This window comes from Nerophis lumbriciformis, linkage group LG05, assembly GCF_033978685.3.
Source record: "Nerophis lumbriciformis linkage group LG05, RoL_Nlum_v2.1, whole genome shotgun sequence".
Classification (NCBI taxonomy): Eukaryota; Metazoa; Chordata; class Actinopteri; order Syngnathiformes; family Syngnathidae; genus Nerophis; species Nerophis lumbriciformis.
In genome coordinates, this window is record NC_084552.2 from 54,351,065 (window position 1) to 54,367,973 (window position 16,909).

General features: G+C 40.3%; 1 protein-coding gene across 1 annotated transcript; it reads right to left on the reverse strand.

Moving 5' to 3' along the window:
* Nucleotides 1–5,518: 5,518 nt before the first annotated feature.
* Nucleotides 5,519–16,051, reverse strand: svopl (SVOP-like). The gene is made up of 16 exons (XM_061958926.2): nt 15,905–16,051; nt 15,398–15,501; nt 15,232–15,320; nt 11,319–11,417; nt 10,153–10,224; nt 9,960–10,084; nt 9,819–9,882; nt 9,616–9,741; nt 8,975–9,103; nt 8,828–8,901; nt 8,531–8,727; nt 8,338–8,449; nt 7,240–7,321; nt 7,072–7,161; nt 6,894–7,007; nt 5,519–6,817 (listed from the first exon to the last, which is right to left on the reverse strand). Exons 2-16 carry the CDS (start codon nt 15,498–15,500, stop codon nt 6,806–6,808), a joined length of 1,488 nt encoding a protein of 495 aa, XP_061814910.1. The 5' UTR covers nt 15,501; nt 15,905–16,051; the 3' UTR covers nt 5,519–6,805.
* Between the last annotated feature and the right edge of the window lie 858 nt (nt 16,052–16,909).

Sequence of the window (16,909 nt, forward strand, 5' to 3'; positions counted from 1 at the left end):
ACACGTTTCTCCCTGTTCGTAACACACTTCTTTCTGTTTAACATCCTTCTTTCTGTTTGTAACACACTTTTTTCTGCTTGTAACATGTGTCTTTCTGTTTTTAACCTATTTCTTCCTGTTGGTAACACACGTCTTTCTATTTGTAACACATTTCTTCCTGTTTGTATCACATTTCTTCCTGTTCGCAACATGCTTTTTCCTGTTTGTTACACACTTCTTTCTGTTTGTTACACGCTTCCTTCTGTTTGTCACAAACTTCTTCCTGTTTGCAACATTCTTCTTCCTGTTTGTAACACACATTTTTTTGTTCGTAACACGCTTCTTCCTGTATGTAACACACTTTTATTTTTGCAACATGCTTCTGCCTGTTTGCAACACACTTCTTCCTGTGTGTAACACACATTTCCTGTTTGTAACATGCTTCTTCCTGTTTGTAGCACACTTCTTTCTTTTTGTAACATGCATCTTTCTGTTTGTAACATACCCTTTCTTGTTTGTAACATGCTTCTTTCTGTGTGTAACACACTTATTCCTGTTTGTAACATGCGTCTTTCTCTTTTTAACCAATTTCTTCCGGTTAGTAACATTATTCTTTGTTTGTAACCAATTTCTTCCTGTTTGTATCACATTTCTTCCTGTTCGCAGCATGCTTCTTTCTGTTTGTTACCCACTTATTTCTGTTTGTTACATGCTTCCCTCTGTTTGTAACACGCTTCTTCCTGTTTGCAACATGCTTCTTTTTGTTTGTAACACTTCTTCCTTTTTGTAACACGTTTATTTCTGTTTGTAACATGCTTCTTCCGGTTGGTTACACACTTATCTGTTTGTAACATGCTTCTTTCTGTTTGTACCACACTTTTTTTCTGTTTGTAACACATTGTTATGTTTTTAACCCATTTCTTCCTGTTAATAACACACTTATTTCTGTTTATAACACATTTCTTCCTGTTTGCATCACATTGTGTCCTGTTTGTAACACACTACTTTCTGTTTGTAACACACTTCATGCTTTTGTTTGTTGCACGCTGCTCTCTTGTTTGCAACCTGCTTTTTCCTGTTTTTAACAAGATTATTTCTGTTTGTAACATGCTTCTTTCTTTTTGTAACATCCTTATTCCTGTGTGTAACACACATTTTCCTGTTTGTAACATGCTTCTTCCTGTTCTCACACGCTTCTTCCTGTTAGTAACACACTTCTTCCTGTTTGTAACATGCTTCTTCCTGTGTGTAACCCATTTCTTTTTGTTTGTAAAACATTTTCCTGTTTGTAACACGCTTCTTCCTGTTTGTAACGTGCTTATTCCTGTTTGCAACACACATTTCTTGATGTTTATAACATGCTTTTTTCTGTTTTTAACACACTTTCTTCTGTCAATAACACACTTCTTTCTGTTTGTAACACACTTTCTTCTGTCAATAACACACTTCTTCCTGTTTTTAAACATGCTTTTTCCTGTTAGTAACGTATGTCTTTCAGTTTTTAACACACTTCTTTCTGTTAGTGACACACTTCCTTCTGTTAGCAACACATTTGTTCCTGTTTCTTTCACATTTCTTCCTGTTGGAACCACACCTCTTCCGGTTTGCAATATACTACTTTCTGTTTGTAATGCACTAGTTCCTGTTTGTAACATGGTTATTCCTGTTTGCAACACGGAAACACTACTCTATGTGGCGCCCACTCCAAGTTGCGCCCACGTGTTTTAAAGACATGCCCACAGCGGCGCTGACAATACGAAAGTGGACACTTGATTTGTAACCTGATCCTAGATGGCTAATGCAACGCACCATTGGCTATTATTATTTCGATTGTTGAATGTATTGCTTTTTCGGCTGATTATATACAACCCCAACCCTAACCAAAGCCCAAACCTGCCATAACCTTAACTTATTTTCAGCAGTGCTTTTTTTTTTTTAATTATTTCTGTTTTCCGTGTTATATATTGTCTTTCCAGCTTCACTTCTGTTTAAGAGAGGATACACTTCCGTTGTCGACTCGTCACCATTGTGGGCATGTCTTTAAGTGGACGCGACTTCGACCTAAAGTGGGAGAGACAGAGTGGGCGCCACATGAAGTAGTTGTGCTCAGCTGCAGCTAGATATACTTGGTTTGTAACACATTCTTCCTGTTTGTAACACACTTCTTCCTATTTGCAACACACTTCTTCCTGTTTGCAACACACTTCTTTCTGTATGTAACACACTTGTTCCTGTGTGTAACCCACTTCTTACTGTTTGTACTACACTTATTTCTATTTGTAACATGCTTCTTTCTGTTTGCAACACCCGTCTTCCTATTAGTAACACACTTCTTCCTGTTTGCAACATGTTTATTTGTAACACACTTCTTCCTGTTTGCAATATGCTTATTTGTAACACATTTCTTCCTGTTTGCAACATGCTTCTTTCTGTTTGTAACAAGCTTCTTCCTGTTTGTAACTCATTTCTTTCTGTTTGTAACACACGTATTCCTGTTTGTAACATGCTTCTGTCTCTTTGTAACACATTACTTCCTGTTTCTAACAAGCTTCTTTCTGTTTGCAACACACGTATTTATTTTTGCAACATGCTTCTGTCTGGATGTAACACATTACTTCCTGTTTGTAACACACTTCTTCCTGTGTGTAACCCACTTCTTACTGTTTGTACCACACTTATTTCTATTTGTAACATGCTTCTTTCTGTTTGCAACACCCTTCTTCCTATTTGTAACACACTTCTTCCTGTTTGCAACATGCTTATTTCCGTTTGTAACAAGCTTCTTCCTGTTTGTAACTCGTTTTTTTCTGTTTGTAACACACATATTTCTGTTTGCAACATGCTTCTGTCTGTTTGTAACACATTACTTTCTGTTTGTAACACCCTTCTTCCTATTTGCAACACACTTCTTCCTGTTTGCAACATGCTTCTTTCCGTTTGTAACAAGCTTCTTCCTGTTTGTAACTCGTTTCTTTCTGTTTGTAACACACGTATTTCTGTTTGCAACATGTTTCTGTCTCTTTGTAACACATTACTTCCTGTTTCTAACAAGCTTCTTTCTGTTTGCAACACACGTATTTATGTTTGCAACATGCTTCTGTCTGGATGTAACACATTACTTCCTGTTTGTAACACACTTCTTCCTGTGTGTAACCCACTTCTTACTGTTTGTACCACACTTATTTCTATTTGTAACATGCTTCTTTCTGTTTGCAACACCCTTCTTCCTATTTGTAACACACTTCTTCCTGTTTGCAACATGCTTATTTCTGTTTGTAACAAACTTCTTTCTGTTTGTAACAAGCTTCTTCCTGTTTGTAACTCGTTTATTTATGTTTGTAACACACGTATTTCTGTTTGTAACACACGCATTTCTGTTTGTAGCACACGTATTTCTGTTTGCAACATGCTTCTGTCTGTTTATAACACATTACTTTCTGTTTGTGACACCCTTATTTTAGTTTGTGACACACATATTTATGTTTGCAACATGCTTCAGTCTGTTTGTAACACATTACTTCCTGTTTGTAGCACACTTCTTCCTGTTTGTAACATGTTTTATATGCTCAGACAGTCCTGCTTAAAGCATGTCTGCATTGCTCCGCCTTTCCTAAGACCCATTTAATCACACTTCACTTATTCCTACCTGCACATCAAATGAACTTTGATTATTCCTATGATTAAAACAACTTTTGTTAGACTGACAAATGTATAGAATTGTTGTGTAGGATACTCACATCTCAGCTGCAAGTTCAACAGGTGCTTCTGTACATCGTTAAATCCATTCTAATCACACATACTGATGCACGTGCACAGGTTAAAGTCGGGGGGCGGGGCTACTGTTCAGACAGTAATCTTAAATCTGCGCAAACGAGCTTAAAGACTTGGGTTGTTTTCAATTAGGGCGAGAGCACAGAGCGCCCCCTGCAGGGCTGCTGCTGACTTTCTGTGTTTAGCAACAAGAACCGCATTGTCAGCAATGGAGCTCCCAATGTTGGGGCGGTATAGCTCGGTTGGTAGAGCGGCCGTGCCTGCAACTTGAGAGTTGCAGGTTCGATCCCCGCTTCCAACATCCTAGTCACTGCCGTTGTGTCCTTGGGCAAGACACTTTACCCACCTGCTCCCAGTGCCACCCACACTGGTTTAAATGTAACTTAAATATTGGGTTTCACAATGTAAAAGCGCTTTGAGTCATTTGAGAAAAAGTGCTATATAAATGTAATTCACTTCACTTCACAATGTAAATAAGTGTTTACTTAAAACAAATACGTGTGCGAATGTAAAACAGAAACTTTATTTTACAAGAAGCGTGCGAATGTAAAAATATAAACGCTCTAAAACCAAGAAATGTGGGAATTTAAAAAATACTTTATTTCAAACAGAGATGTGTTTAAATGTAAAAAAATATATATTATTTAAAGCAAATGTGTGCAAACGTAGAACAAATAAGCTTTATTTAAACCACGGGTGTCAAACTCGTTTTAGATCGGGGGCCACATGGAGAAAAATCTACTCCAAAGTTGGTGAAATCACGGCACGATAACTTAAAAATAAAGACAACTTCAGATTGTTTTCTTTGTTTAAAAATATAACAAGCACATTCTGAAAATGTACAAATCATAATGTTGTTGTTTTTTTTTTACACTTACATGTTGCGGTTAATAGTATTCTATCTTTATTTGTCGTTATTTATACTTTCTGAATAAATTATGTGATAATGTTCATCAGTCAACTCATTGGTGTTCATTTTCAATCTCGCAAGATAAAAAAATAATATCAAAATCAAATAACAGGATTTATGTAGTTTGCTCAATTTTGTCGACTGGTACACAACATCATGTGGTTTATTTTTTTTTTTTACATATGTAGCATCATTTACAAAGATACAAATAATTGCTATTGCGACATCTAGTGGACACTTATAGAACAGCAGTTTCTTTCATTAAAAAATGTTGGCTCATTTTTATACTTGGCAAACTCATCCCGCGGGCCGTATAAAACCTGTTCGCGGGCCTGATCCAGCCCGCGGGCCGTACGTTTGACACCCCTGGTTTAAACCGAGATGAGTAAGAATGTAAAAAAAAGTATTTCATTTAAAACAAAGACCCGTGTGAATACCAAAACATTAACTTGGTTTAAAACAAAAATGTGTGCGAATTTGTAAAACAATATATTTTTATTTTAAACAAAGGCCTGTGCCAAAGTAAAAAACACAATGTGTGCGAAAGTAAAACAAGGATGAACATTATTCAAAAATTACAAAGACGAGTGCGAAGAAAAAAGTATTTAAAACAAAGATTTACGCGGATGTAAAAAAAATAAAAATAACTATTTGAAACAAAGAAGTGTGGGAAGGTAAAAAAAAACATACTTTATTCAAAACAAAGATGTGTGGGTATGTATTTTATTTTACTTTATTCAAAACAAAGACGTGTGGGTGTTTAGAAAATTACTTTATTTAAAAAAAAAAAATGTATGTGAAGCTAAACGTTTTTTACTTATTTTGGAAAAAAAAATGTGTGGAATGTAAAACAATTAACTATTGAAAACGGGAGTGTCCAACTCATTTTGGACACAAAATCACATTGCAGATGAGGCTGCACTCAGGGGGCCGTTTGTAAGGGTGAATAATATGTGAATATAAAAAATAAGGATTCGCTTCATGATGTTGCACAATTGCTTATGAATATGATTACAGTATTATACATATATTTTACATACACTAAAAATAAATCTGTAGACTTTGCTGGCTGCTCAGTCGCTGGAATTGTAACATAAAATGTACTGCGTTTTTTACAGCATTTACTGTAAATGGAATAACGTACCACGGTTTTAAGGTACAATTTTGGCAACTGAATTGCAAGTTTTCTACTATAAAATCTAGAGACGTTTTTACAGTGTACAGTTTGATGGATTACTTGCTTTAAAATCATAACGCAATTAAGCAGATATTTGAGCATGTATTCGTATTTCAACAAAACAAGCTTGGAATGTATGGTAATATTTACATTATTATATAATATTAAAGTTGAAAAGATATGCAATTGCATACGGTTCATGTATTTTTTTGTTCTGTCAAGTACTTTATTGACGCATTTAATTTCCAGGCTATTGCGGGCCACATAATATGATGTGGCAGGCCAAAACTGGTCCCTGGGCTTTGAGTTTGACACATGTAATTAAAAAAAAAGATGTTTAAGAATGTAAAAAAACTAATATCTATTTCAGTGGTTCTCAAACTTTTTTCCACCCAGTACCACCTCAGGAAAAACTTGGCTCTCCAAGCACCGCAATGACCCACGTTAAAATACAGTTGCACAGTAGGCCTAAGTCCATCCCTCCATCCATTTTCTACCGCTTATTCCCATCGGGGTCGCGGGGGGCGCTGGAGCCTATCTCAGCTACAATCGGGCGGAAGGCGGTGTACACCTTGGACAAGTCGCCACCTCATCGCAGGGCCAGTAGGCCTAAGTATTCTTTGAAATACAACAGAGGTTCTATTTAATAACAATTACATTTAATATGTTTGGCCAAGGTCACATTACAAACAGTTTGAATATAAGAAAATAAAACACTGTACTTTAACAAAGTGAGTCTTTGACGTACGACTAGATAAAGCGTCTGTACCACTCGTTCGAGAATCACTGATCTATTTGAAACAGACTGTAGGAGTGTAAAAAAAAACAACAACGTTATTTTAACAAAGACCTGTGCAAATTTTCAAAAAGTCAACCTTTTTTAAAAAGCACCTAAACATTCCAACTGCAGTGAGTTACTTTCATGTTAGAAAATAATGAATAAAATATTCTTTGTTCAGGTAGTGGGGTCAGGAGATTTGCTACAAAAGAAGAAAAAAAGACAAAGACTGTGACTTTGTAAGAAAAAAATCAATAAGATGCAGAGACGAGTCTCACCTGCAAAGCTCGACCTTTTGTTTCTATCGGCAAAAGAAAGCTTCCCACAGCACAGAGCACACACGCCGTGGCGAACGGACTCAGCGCCAGGATCACAGACTGAGACATGAGCACCTGAAGTACCCGCAGAGGAGCGTCAACCACAGGATCACAAACAGAATCAGGATTGCAAACACACCTGAGCGATGAAAGGAGCAATCATTCCTCCGATACGACTGAACGACGTGGAGAAACCCATCCCCAGCGACCGCGCCACAGTCGGATACACCTGAAGACCAGAACCACAATAAGCATCTAGCGCCTGATCCACACCATCTATTCCAACGATTTGGAACAAGGACAATACCTCCGCCGTGTAGATATAAACTACGGTGAAGTTCATTGAGACCAGAGAGCGTAGCAGGAACAAAATTACGGTGAAGCCCAACCTGAAAGCACAAAATGAACATCTCAGATCTGTGAGGACCTGGTCTATGTGGATCCTGTCAACTAGATCTACTAGGACCTGGTCTATGTGGATCCTGTAAACCATACCTACGAGGACCTGGTCTACGTGGCTTCAATCAACCAGAGCTACGAGGACCTGGTCTATGTGGATTCGTTCAACCAGATCTACAAGAACCTAGTGTAGGTGTACCTGGTAAACTAGATCTGAGTGGACCTAGTCAATGTGGATCCGGTCAACCTGATCTATGTGGATCCGGTCAACATGATCTACGTAGACCTGGTCTACGCGGATTCAGTCAACCAGATCTACATGGACCTAGTCAATGTAGATTCGGTGACCAAGATCTGGGTTGAACTAGTCTAGGTGGATCCATTCAATCTGATCTGCGTGGACCTGGTCGAGGTAGAACCGGTCAACCAGACCAACGTGGAGTTGGTCCAGGTGGATGCAGTCAACCAGATCTTCGTGGACCTATTTTTTTATTTTTGGATCGAGTCAACTCGATCAATGTGGAACAGGTCTAGGTGAGCCCGGTCAACCAGATCTATGTGGATCTGGTAAATGAGATCTACGTGGACCTGGTCTATCTAGATCCGGTCAACTAGATGTATCTGGAACTGGTCTAGCTGGATCCCGTCAACCAGATCTGAGTGGTCCTGCTCCTATGCTGACCTGGTCCAAATGGAATCAGTCAGCCAGATCTACATGGAACTCATTTCTGTATATCCGGTCAACCAGATTTATGTGGAACAGCTTTAGTTAGATCTGCTCCATGTGGTTTCGGTCAACCAGATCTACATGGACCTGGTCTATATGGATCCGGTCAACCAGACCCAGAGTACGTGATCCAATCAATCAGATATACGTGGATCAGAACTATGTGGATCTGATCTAAGTCAACCATATTGACGTAGACCTGGTTTATATGGACCAAGTCAACCAGATCCATGTGGACTCAACGGAACAGAGCATCAGATCTAGCATGAATGTTCTTACATTGTGGTACAGATGTTGAGCATCAGGAAGAAGACGGCCGCCCCTAGCTGCAACATCATTAAAGACCTCTTCCTTCCGAACACGTTGAGCAGACAGATGTTTACTGGGATAACTGAGTGGACATGAAAACGAACAGATGTTTCTTTCTTTGTGTGTTATTTGGAAGGACAGGCGGGACAGGTCTGGGACTCACGTGCAACCTCTCCCAAGCAGCTGATGAGGAGCGTGTGATAATCGTTGTTGGCGAAGGGGATGCAGTAACAGCGTTCGTCCTCAGTGAGATGTTTGACCTGATGCTCGTGGTCGCCGTCGGTCACACACAATAAGTTCTTTTCCAGAAGCTCAGAGCTACTCAGAACCGACCCGTAGTACGTGAAGGACGCCACAAACCTAAAACAGGAAATGACAACATGCCAGGAGGCCATGTTTTTTACAGTACGCTTAGCCTCCATTCGGGTGGAGTGATTGACACAAGCAGGCGATACGTTACCATGAGTACCAGAGCAGCAAAGTTGTCCTCCTAAAGGCGGGCCCCACCAAAACCCTCCAGTTGCCTCTCTTCTCCTGAAACACCAACAGAACCTTTAGAACCTCAGCCCCCTTTCCCCGGACTCGTCTGTGGGGACGGAAGACGCACCACAACAGGCTCCACCAGACGTCCCGGCGGAAGAGAGGCTTTGTTCATCTTGGCAATCCAGTTTAGCGTGTCCACTGCGGCCTGAACGTTTCCTGCCGACACGTTGAAGCGAGCCGACTCAGGAATGAACTAAACACGGGAAAAGAAACATTTGTTTTCTGCAGGCGGAAACAAGAAGGGACAGGTGGGGAGAAGAGGAAACTAGAGGGTCAAAGAAGGGAACCGGTGGAAAGAAGAGGGAACAGGTGAAAACAAGAGAGAGAAGAGGGCACAAGTGGAGACAAGAAGGCACAGCTGGAAACAAGAAAATGAGAAGAAGAAGAAGAGGGGTCAGGTGGAAACAAAAGAGGAGAAGAGGGCACAGATGGAAAGAAAAGGGCACGGGTTAAGACAAGGGGAGACACGTGGAGACAACTGGGGACAGGTGGAAACAGGAGGGCACAGGTGGAGACAAGAGGGCATGGGTGGAGACAAGAGGGCATGGGTGGAGACAAGAGGGCACGGGTGGAGACAAGAGGGCACGGGTGGAGACAAGAGGGCATGGGTGGAGACAAGAGGGCACAGGTGGAGACAAGAGGGCACAGGTGGAGACAAGAGGGCACAGGTGGAGACAAGAGGGCACAGGTGGACAAGACTTCCACCTGGAAGAGGAACATGAGGATGATGCTGGGGGACATGGAGATGCGGATCATCCACCTCCAGCCAAGTGTTGGAACAACCAGCATTCCAAGGATGATGATCAGCATGGTTCCTGTCATCCAAAAGATCTAAACTCACAAACAAAGCGTGCGTGAGGTGATGTCAGCAAAAAATGAGGGGGCGGAGCTTCCTGTGTGCGACTCACGGAGGCCAATGGCAACAGGACAGCTCGATATTTGGCTGGAATGAACTCGGTCTTTAACACAAACCTGCACAGAAAGCTTGTCAGTATGACTTGTGTGTGTGTGTGTGTGTGTGTGTGTGTGTGTGTGTGAGTCTGTCTGACCCCTGCGACACTGCAGCCACGCCGCAGCCCACCATGCTGCGCAGGAAGATGAACCACGAATAGGACGGAGCGAAGGAGGTGAGGAAGGAGAAGTAGGTGCTCCACAGGAAACCTCCAAAAACAACCTGAAGACAACAAACATCGAATTTGGCCTTTTTTTTCTTTTTCTTACAACTTTTCAATATGTGGCAACCTTCCAGCGGCCGTATTTGTCAGCCAAGTATCCACTCAGGACGCCGCACAGCATGAAGCCCAAAAACACCATCTGAAAACACAAAAGTAGATAGTACAAGTACCATCAATTACGTCATGACGACATCATTGTTATGCTAATATGAATAGAATAGAATAGAATAGAAAGTACTTTATTGATCCCTGGGGGAAATTCAGCACCACAGTTCGCTCACAATAAAAAATAAACACTTACCGTATTTTTCGGACTATAAGTCGCTCCAGAGTATAAGTCGCACCGGCCGAAAATGCATAATAAAGAAGGAAAAAAACATATATAAGTCGCACTGGAGTATAAGTCGCATTTTTGGGGGAAATTTATTTGATAAAACTCAACACCAAAAATAGACATTTGAAAGGCAATTTAAAATAAATAAAGAATAGTGAACAACAGGCTGAATAAGTGTACGTTATATGAGGCATAAATAACCAACTGAGAACGTGCCTGGTATGTTAACGTAACATATTATGGTAAGAGTCATTCAAATAACTATAACATATAGAACATGCTATACGTTTACCAAACAATCTGTCACTCCTAATCGCTAAATCCCATGAAATCTTAAACGTCTAGTCTCTTACGTGAATGAGCTAAATAATATTATTTGATATTTTACGGTAATGTGTTAATTTCACATATAAGTCGCTCCTGAGTATAAGTCGCACCCCCGGCCAAACTATGAAAAAAACTGCGACTTATAGTCCGAAAAATACGGTAGGTATTTTTTTACATGTGAATAATATAAATACAGTCTATTATACATCATTATTCACATGTGAATAATATAAATACAGTCTATTATACAGCATTATTCACATGTGAATAATATAAATATAGTCTATTATACATTCAAGTACAGTCAAAAAGGAACACATGCATTATACAGTCTGATGGCTGTCGGGATGAAGGACTTTCTGTGTCGTTCTGTGTTGCATTTTGGGAGTCTGATCCGTCCCCTGAACGTGCTCATTCTCTCCGCCAGGTCCGAGTGTAGCGGGTAGGAGGTGTTGTCCGTAATGGCTAGGAGCTTTGCTAGACTTCTCCTCTCTGACACCACCGCCAGAGAGTCTAGCTCCACTGCCACCACGTTACTGGCCTTCCATGCTAACAGACATCCTCCCACTTACCGTGGACACTAGCGCCACCTGCCAGTCCTCCAGACGCCACTCACAACGAATCTCAGGAGCAACCACCGGCAGGAACATGATCTCCATGGCCTCCACGATCTACACGTTGATTGATTGAAACTTTTATTAGTAGGTTGCACAGTACAGTACATATTCTGTACAATTGACCACTAAATGGTAACACCCGAATAAGTTTTTCAACTTGTTTAAGTCAGGGTCCACTTAAATTGATTCATGATACAGATGTATACTATCATCATAATACAGTCATCACACAAGATAATCTTATCAGAGTATATACATTGAATTATTTACATTATTTACAATCCGGGGTGTGGGATGTGGAGGGGGGCAGGGGGTTAGGTTTGGTTGATATCAACACTTCTGTCATCAACAATTGCATCATCAGAGAAATGGACATTGAAACAGTGTAGGACTGACTTGGTAGGATATGTACAGCAAGTAGTGAACATCATACTTGCCAACCCTCCCGGATTTTCCGGGAGACTCCCGAAATTCAGCGCCTCTCCCGAAAACCTCCCGGGACAAATGATCTCCCGAAAATCAGGCGGACTCAGGTCCATGCGGACCTGAGTCCGCTTTCCCACAATATAAACGGTGTGCCTGCCCAATGACGTTATAATTGTAGAATGATCGAGGGCGAGTTCTTAGTTCCTTATGTGGGTTTATTGTTAGGCAGTTTCATTAACGTCCTCCCAGCGCGGTAACAACACACAACAACAGCAGTCATGTTTTGGTCTGCCGTAAAGCAGTTCGTCTGCCGTAAACAGCAATGTTGTGACACTCTTAAACAGGACAATACTGCCATCTAGTGCATTTGATGAAAGCACTTTTGTGCGTGCCACACAGCAATGCATCATCAGAGAGGACGTTCAGCATGGTTAGAAAAATAGTGACAGAGAATAGAACAAGGTTGGACAATTCAACCCTTAACTCAGTATATGTGTAAATAAATGAACACTGAAATTCAAGTATTTCTTTTATATATATATATATATATAATATATATATATACACTAAAATAAATATATATTTATAGCTAGAATTCACTGAAAGTCAAGTATTTCTTATATATATATATTTTTTTTTTTATATATATATATATATATATATATATATATATATATATAATATATATATATACACTAAAATAAATATATATTTATAGCTAGAATTCACTGAAAGTCAAGTATTTCTTATATATATATATATATTTTTTTATATATATATATACATATATATATATATATATATATATATATATATATATATATATATATGAAATACTTGACTTGGTGAATTCTAGCTGTAAATATACTTCTCCCCTCTTAGCCACGCCCCCAACCACGCCCCCCCACCCACCTCCCGAAATCGGAGGTCTCAAGGTTGGCAAGTATGGTGAACATAGAGAGAGAGAGAGATCAGAAAGCATAACAATAAGTATCTACCGTATTTTTCGGAGTATAAGTCGCACTGGAGTACAAGTCGCATTTTTGGGGGAAATTTATTTGATAAAACCCAACACCAAGAATAGACATTTGAAAGGCAATTTAAAATAAATAAAGAATAGTAAACAACAGGCTGAGTAAGTGTACGTTATATGACGCATAAATAACCAACTGAGAACGTGCCTGGTATGTTAACGTAACATATGGTAAGACTCATTCAAATAACTATAACATATAGAACATGCTATACGTTTATCAAACAATCTGTCACTCCTAATCGCTAAATCCCATGAAATCGTATACGTCTATTCTCTTACGTGATGAGCTAAATAATATTATTTGATATTTTACGGTAATGTGTTAATAATTTCACACATAAGTCGCTCCCGAGTATAAGTCGCACCCCCGGCCAAACTATGAAAAAAACTGCGACTTATAGTCCGAAAAATACGGTACATTTGATTATTTACAATCCGGGGAGGGGGGCTGTGGAGTGGGGAGGGTGTTAGTTTAGGGTTGAAGTTGCCTGGAGGTGTTCTTTTAGTGCGATTTTGAAGGAGGATAGAGATGCCCTTTCTTTTACACGTGTTGGGAGTGCATTCCATATTGATGTGGCATAGAAGGAGAATGAGTTAAAGTTAAAGTTAAAGTTAAAGTTAAAGTACCAATGATTGTCACACACACACTAGGTGTGGCGAGATTATTCTCTGCATTTGACCCATCACCCTTGATCACCCCCTGGGAGGTGAGGGGAGCAGTGGGCAGCAGCGGTGGCCGCGCCCGGGAATCATTTTGGTGATTTAACCCCCAATTCCAACCCTTGATGCTGAGTGCCAAGCAGGGAGGTAATGGGTCCCATTTTTATAGTCTTTGGTATGACTCGGCCGGGGTTTGAACTCACAACCTACCGATCTCAGGGCGGACACTCTAACCACTAGGCCACTGAGTACCTTTGATAGATCGGAATCTGGGTTTAACGTGGTTAGTGGAGCTCCCCCTAGTGTTGGGGTTATGGCGGTCATTAAGGAAGTAGTTTGACATGTACTTCGGTATCAGGGAGGTGTAGCGGATTTTATAGACTAGGCTCTAGAGATGCGCGGTTTGCGGACACAACCGCGGAGTCCGCGGATTATCCGCGGATCGGGCGGATGAAATTAAAAAAAATAAGATTTTATCCGCTCGCGGGTCGGGTCGGGCGGATTAATTAGATATTTTTTATTTTTTTTTTATTTTTTTTTTTTTTGCGGGTGGCAGTTAAACCAATTGGGAAATATATATACATAGTTAAATGTTGTTACCCACATACGAAAAACGAGCAGGCACCTGCTGCATATGCCACAACAGAAGAAAAAAAAAAAAAGAGATGGACACTTTTACGGAGGGAGAAGGGACGCCTCGCCGGGGTCCGGGACCGAGGCCCCTTCCCCCGAGAGGGCCCCACCGGGAGCCGTAGCTGAGGCGATCCGCGAGAAGGGCCTGACGCACGTCCAGGGTCACTACCGCGCCCACCGCACCGACACCCCGCCTCGTCCGCTTTCGCCGCGGCCGGCGTCACGCGCAGCATGTAAGCAGCTTACCTGCCCGCCACCCCCGTGGCCGGGGGCTCGTAACATGGGTCACTCCGCGCGCTCCGCCCGCGCAGCTTACCTGCTTGCTACCCCTGTTGCCGGGGGCGCGTAAAAGGGGTCACTCCGCGCTCAGTGCGCTCACGAAAGGGGTGGGGCTCACCCTGGTTGATATAGAGAGCAGGACGGTGGCCATGGAATTTCATTTAAGGTTTGTGATAAACCATCAAACTCATTCGTTAAAAGGACTCTATAGTAATGTAAAGCGAATTTTTCTGGACATTATCATGCAAGAAAAGTTTATTTTTGGGATCGCGATCACCGCGTAATGATTTTTAAAGGTTGCATTACATTATTAACTGTCCCATGTGATCAGCCAGTGCGATTGGAAGTCCATGCTCAATTATTGCCTCCGTAAATAAAACTTCGGCATTTATCACATCCAAAGAATCTGTTTGGGCGACGAAAAACGTTGAAAGTTTTCCACTTGTATCGCTAGCAACGGCATTAGACTTGTGTTTTTTTGTCCCAACGTGGTCTTTTACATCGCTAATTCCTCCGTGTCCGATCGAAAAATCTTGTCTGCACAAGGTGCAATTCGCGTAGTTTTCACCCTTTTTTTTTTTTTTTATTAATATTAGATATATAACAACGGGCGGATGGCGGGCGGATGCAGTTCTGATCAAACGTTACATCGGGTGGATGGCGGATGGATGACGACTTTCTGACGCGGTTGCGGATGAGATAAATTGCCTATCCGCGCATCTCTACTAGGCTCAGTGCAAGTTGTTTGACTCTGTCCTCCACCCTGAGACTTTTTTTTTTGATGTACACAATTATGGTTTGTTGCGTTTAAAATGACGAAATGTATTGCCTTACGTTGGTGCTTCCCATGATGATAAAGAGCATCACGTGAAATCTTCCAAATCCGATGTGTTCCACGGCTTCCTCCACCGTGAAGGTGTCACCTGTAAATAAATATCAGAGCGGGACATCATTGTCAAAAAAAAAAAAAAAGATCAACAGAAGGAGCTTGCGTGCATACTATTGTTTTTCACATCCTGTTGGCCCTCAGACGACCTGTCCGACAATTCCACTTCCTGCAGGTGGATGGCGCTGACCAGCTCAGTCTTTAGGTTTTCAGCCATTCTGGAGCAGATTGATTCGTTCAGAAACATATTCCTTTTGCGTCATATCTAATGTAATATTTGTAGATATATTTAGAAGTTGTTCTTTTTGTCTGTTTTCCAAAAAAGAATGGTTGCATTTGTGTGTGTGTGTGTGTTTACAAAAAAAAACATTACAACCGATGATGTTCAGCACCCCCCAGCGACCCCAAAAGGGACAAGCGGTAGGAAATGGATGGATGGATGGATATAAAAGTTGACAATAAATTATACTTCAAATATTTCAGTGTTGAAAAAAAGTGTGTCGAATCGGCTGGATGATGTTTAGCATTTCGTGTGGTTTGAATTGTGTCTACAGCCCACAGCAAAGATAAGTGTTCGAATTCGCCAATGAAGTTTAGCAACAAACGCTTTTATTAACTCACCGTGGCTGCGTAAGTCTTCAATAATGTATTGTAGTCATTTAACAACGTTTGTTTTTGTTAGTTAGTTAGTTAGTCCGACCGTGTTGAGTTGTTGTCGGTCAGGTAACGCGGAAGTGTGCTATAGGATGACGTAGAGGGGGCCGCCTCGTGCAGGTGTGTACGGAAGCCGAGAGTTGAGTTGAGTTTGAGTTTATTTTGAACATGCATGCATACAACTATGATGCATCACAATTTCCAGTTTCTCTTTTCAACATGTTCGAAAAGGAGTAGGAAGAAGCAGAGCTTATTTAATCCTACCCCTTTTCTTTTACATAACAGTTGCTAAAACGTTTGTTCACTTCCTGTTCTCAATTTATTCACAATATACTCCATAAGTAATCACAAAATAAATAAATAAATATTAATTGGTGAAGTAAGTCATATTACATATGATGAGATAAGTAAGATTATTTTGAGAATGAAAGAATGGATGGATGGAATAAATCCAGAATGTTTATCATGGTTCTTCTTCTTTGTACTTTGTAAACACTTTAAGTTTGAAGAGTTTCTTGAAGTGGATCATATTAGTACATAGTTTGATTGCTTTGCTTAATCCATTCCCTAATTTAATTCCACATACTGATATACTGAAGGTCTTAAGTGTTGTACGTGCATACAAATGTTTTAAATTACATTTTTCTCTAAGATTATATTTCTCCTCTTTTTTTGAGAAGAATTATTGTATATTCATGGGTAGCAGATTATAGTTTGCTTTGTGTATAATTTTAGCTGTTTTCAAATTCACTATGTCGTGGAATTTCAGTATTTTTGATTAAATAAATAATGGATTTGTATGTTCTCTATATCCAAAACTATGTATTATTCTAACTGATCTTTTTTGTAACGCCGTTAATGAATCAAGTGTACTTTTGTAGCTATTTCCCCATATTTCTGCACAACAACTCAGATATGGTAACACTAGCGAGCAGTAGAGAATATGAAGTGATTTTTTTGTCTAGAACATGT

What these genes read in the sequence shown, in the direction of transcription:
- svopl (XM_061958926.2), bottom strand. Translation starts at nt 15,500, where the DNA reads ATGGCTGAAAACCTAAAGACTGAGCTGGTCAGCGCCATCCACCTGCAG. An exon ending in GTGGCTGCAGTGTCGCAGGG is followed by an intron (nt 9,883 to 9,959) that starts GTCAGACAGACT and finishes CTTTCTGTGCAG; the next exon opens with GTTTGTGTTAAAGACCGAGT. An exon ending in TCCTCATGTTCCTCTTCCAG is followed by an intron (nt 9,104 to 9,615) that starts GTGGAAGTCTTG and finishes TCCCGTGTTTAG; the next exon opens with TTCATTCCTGAGTCGGCTCG.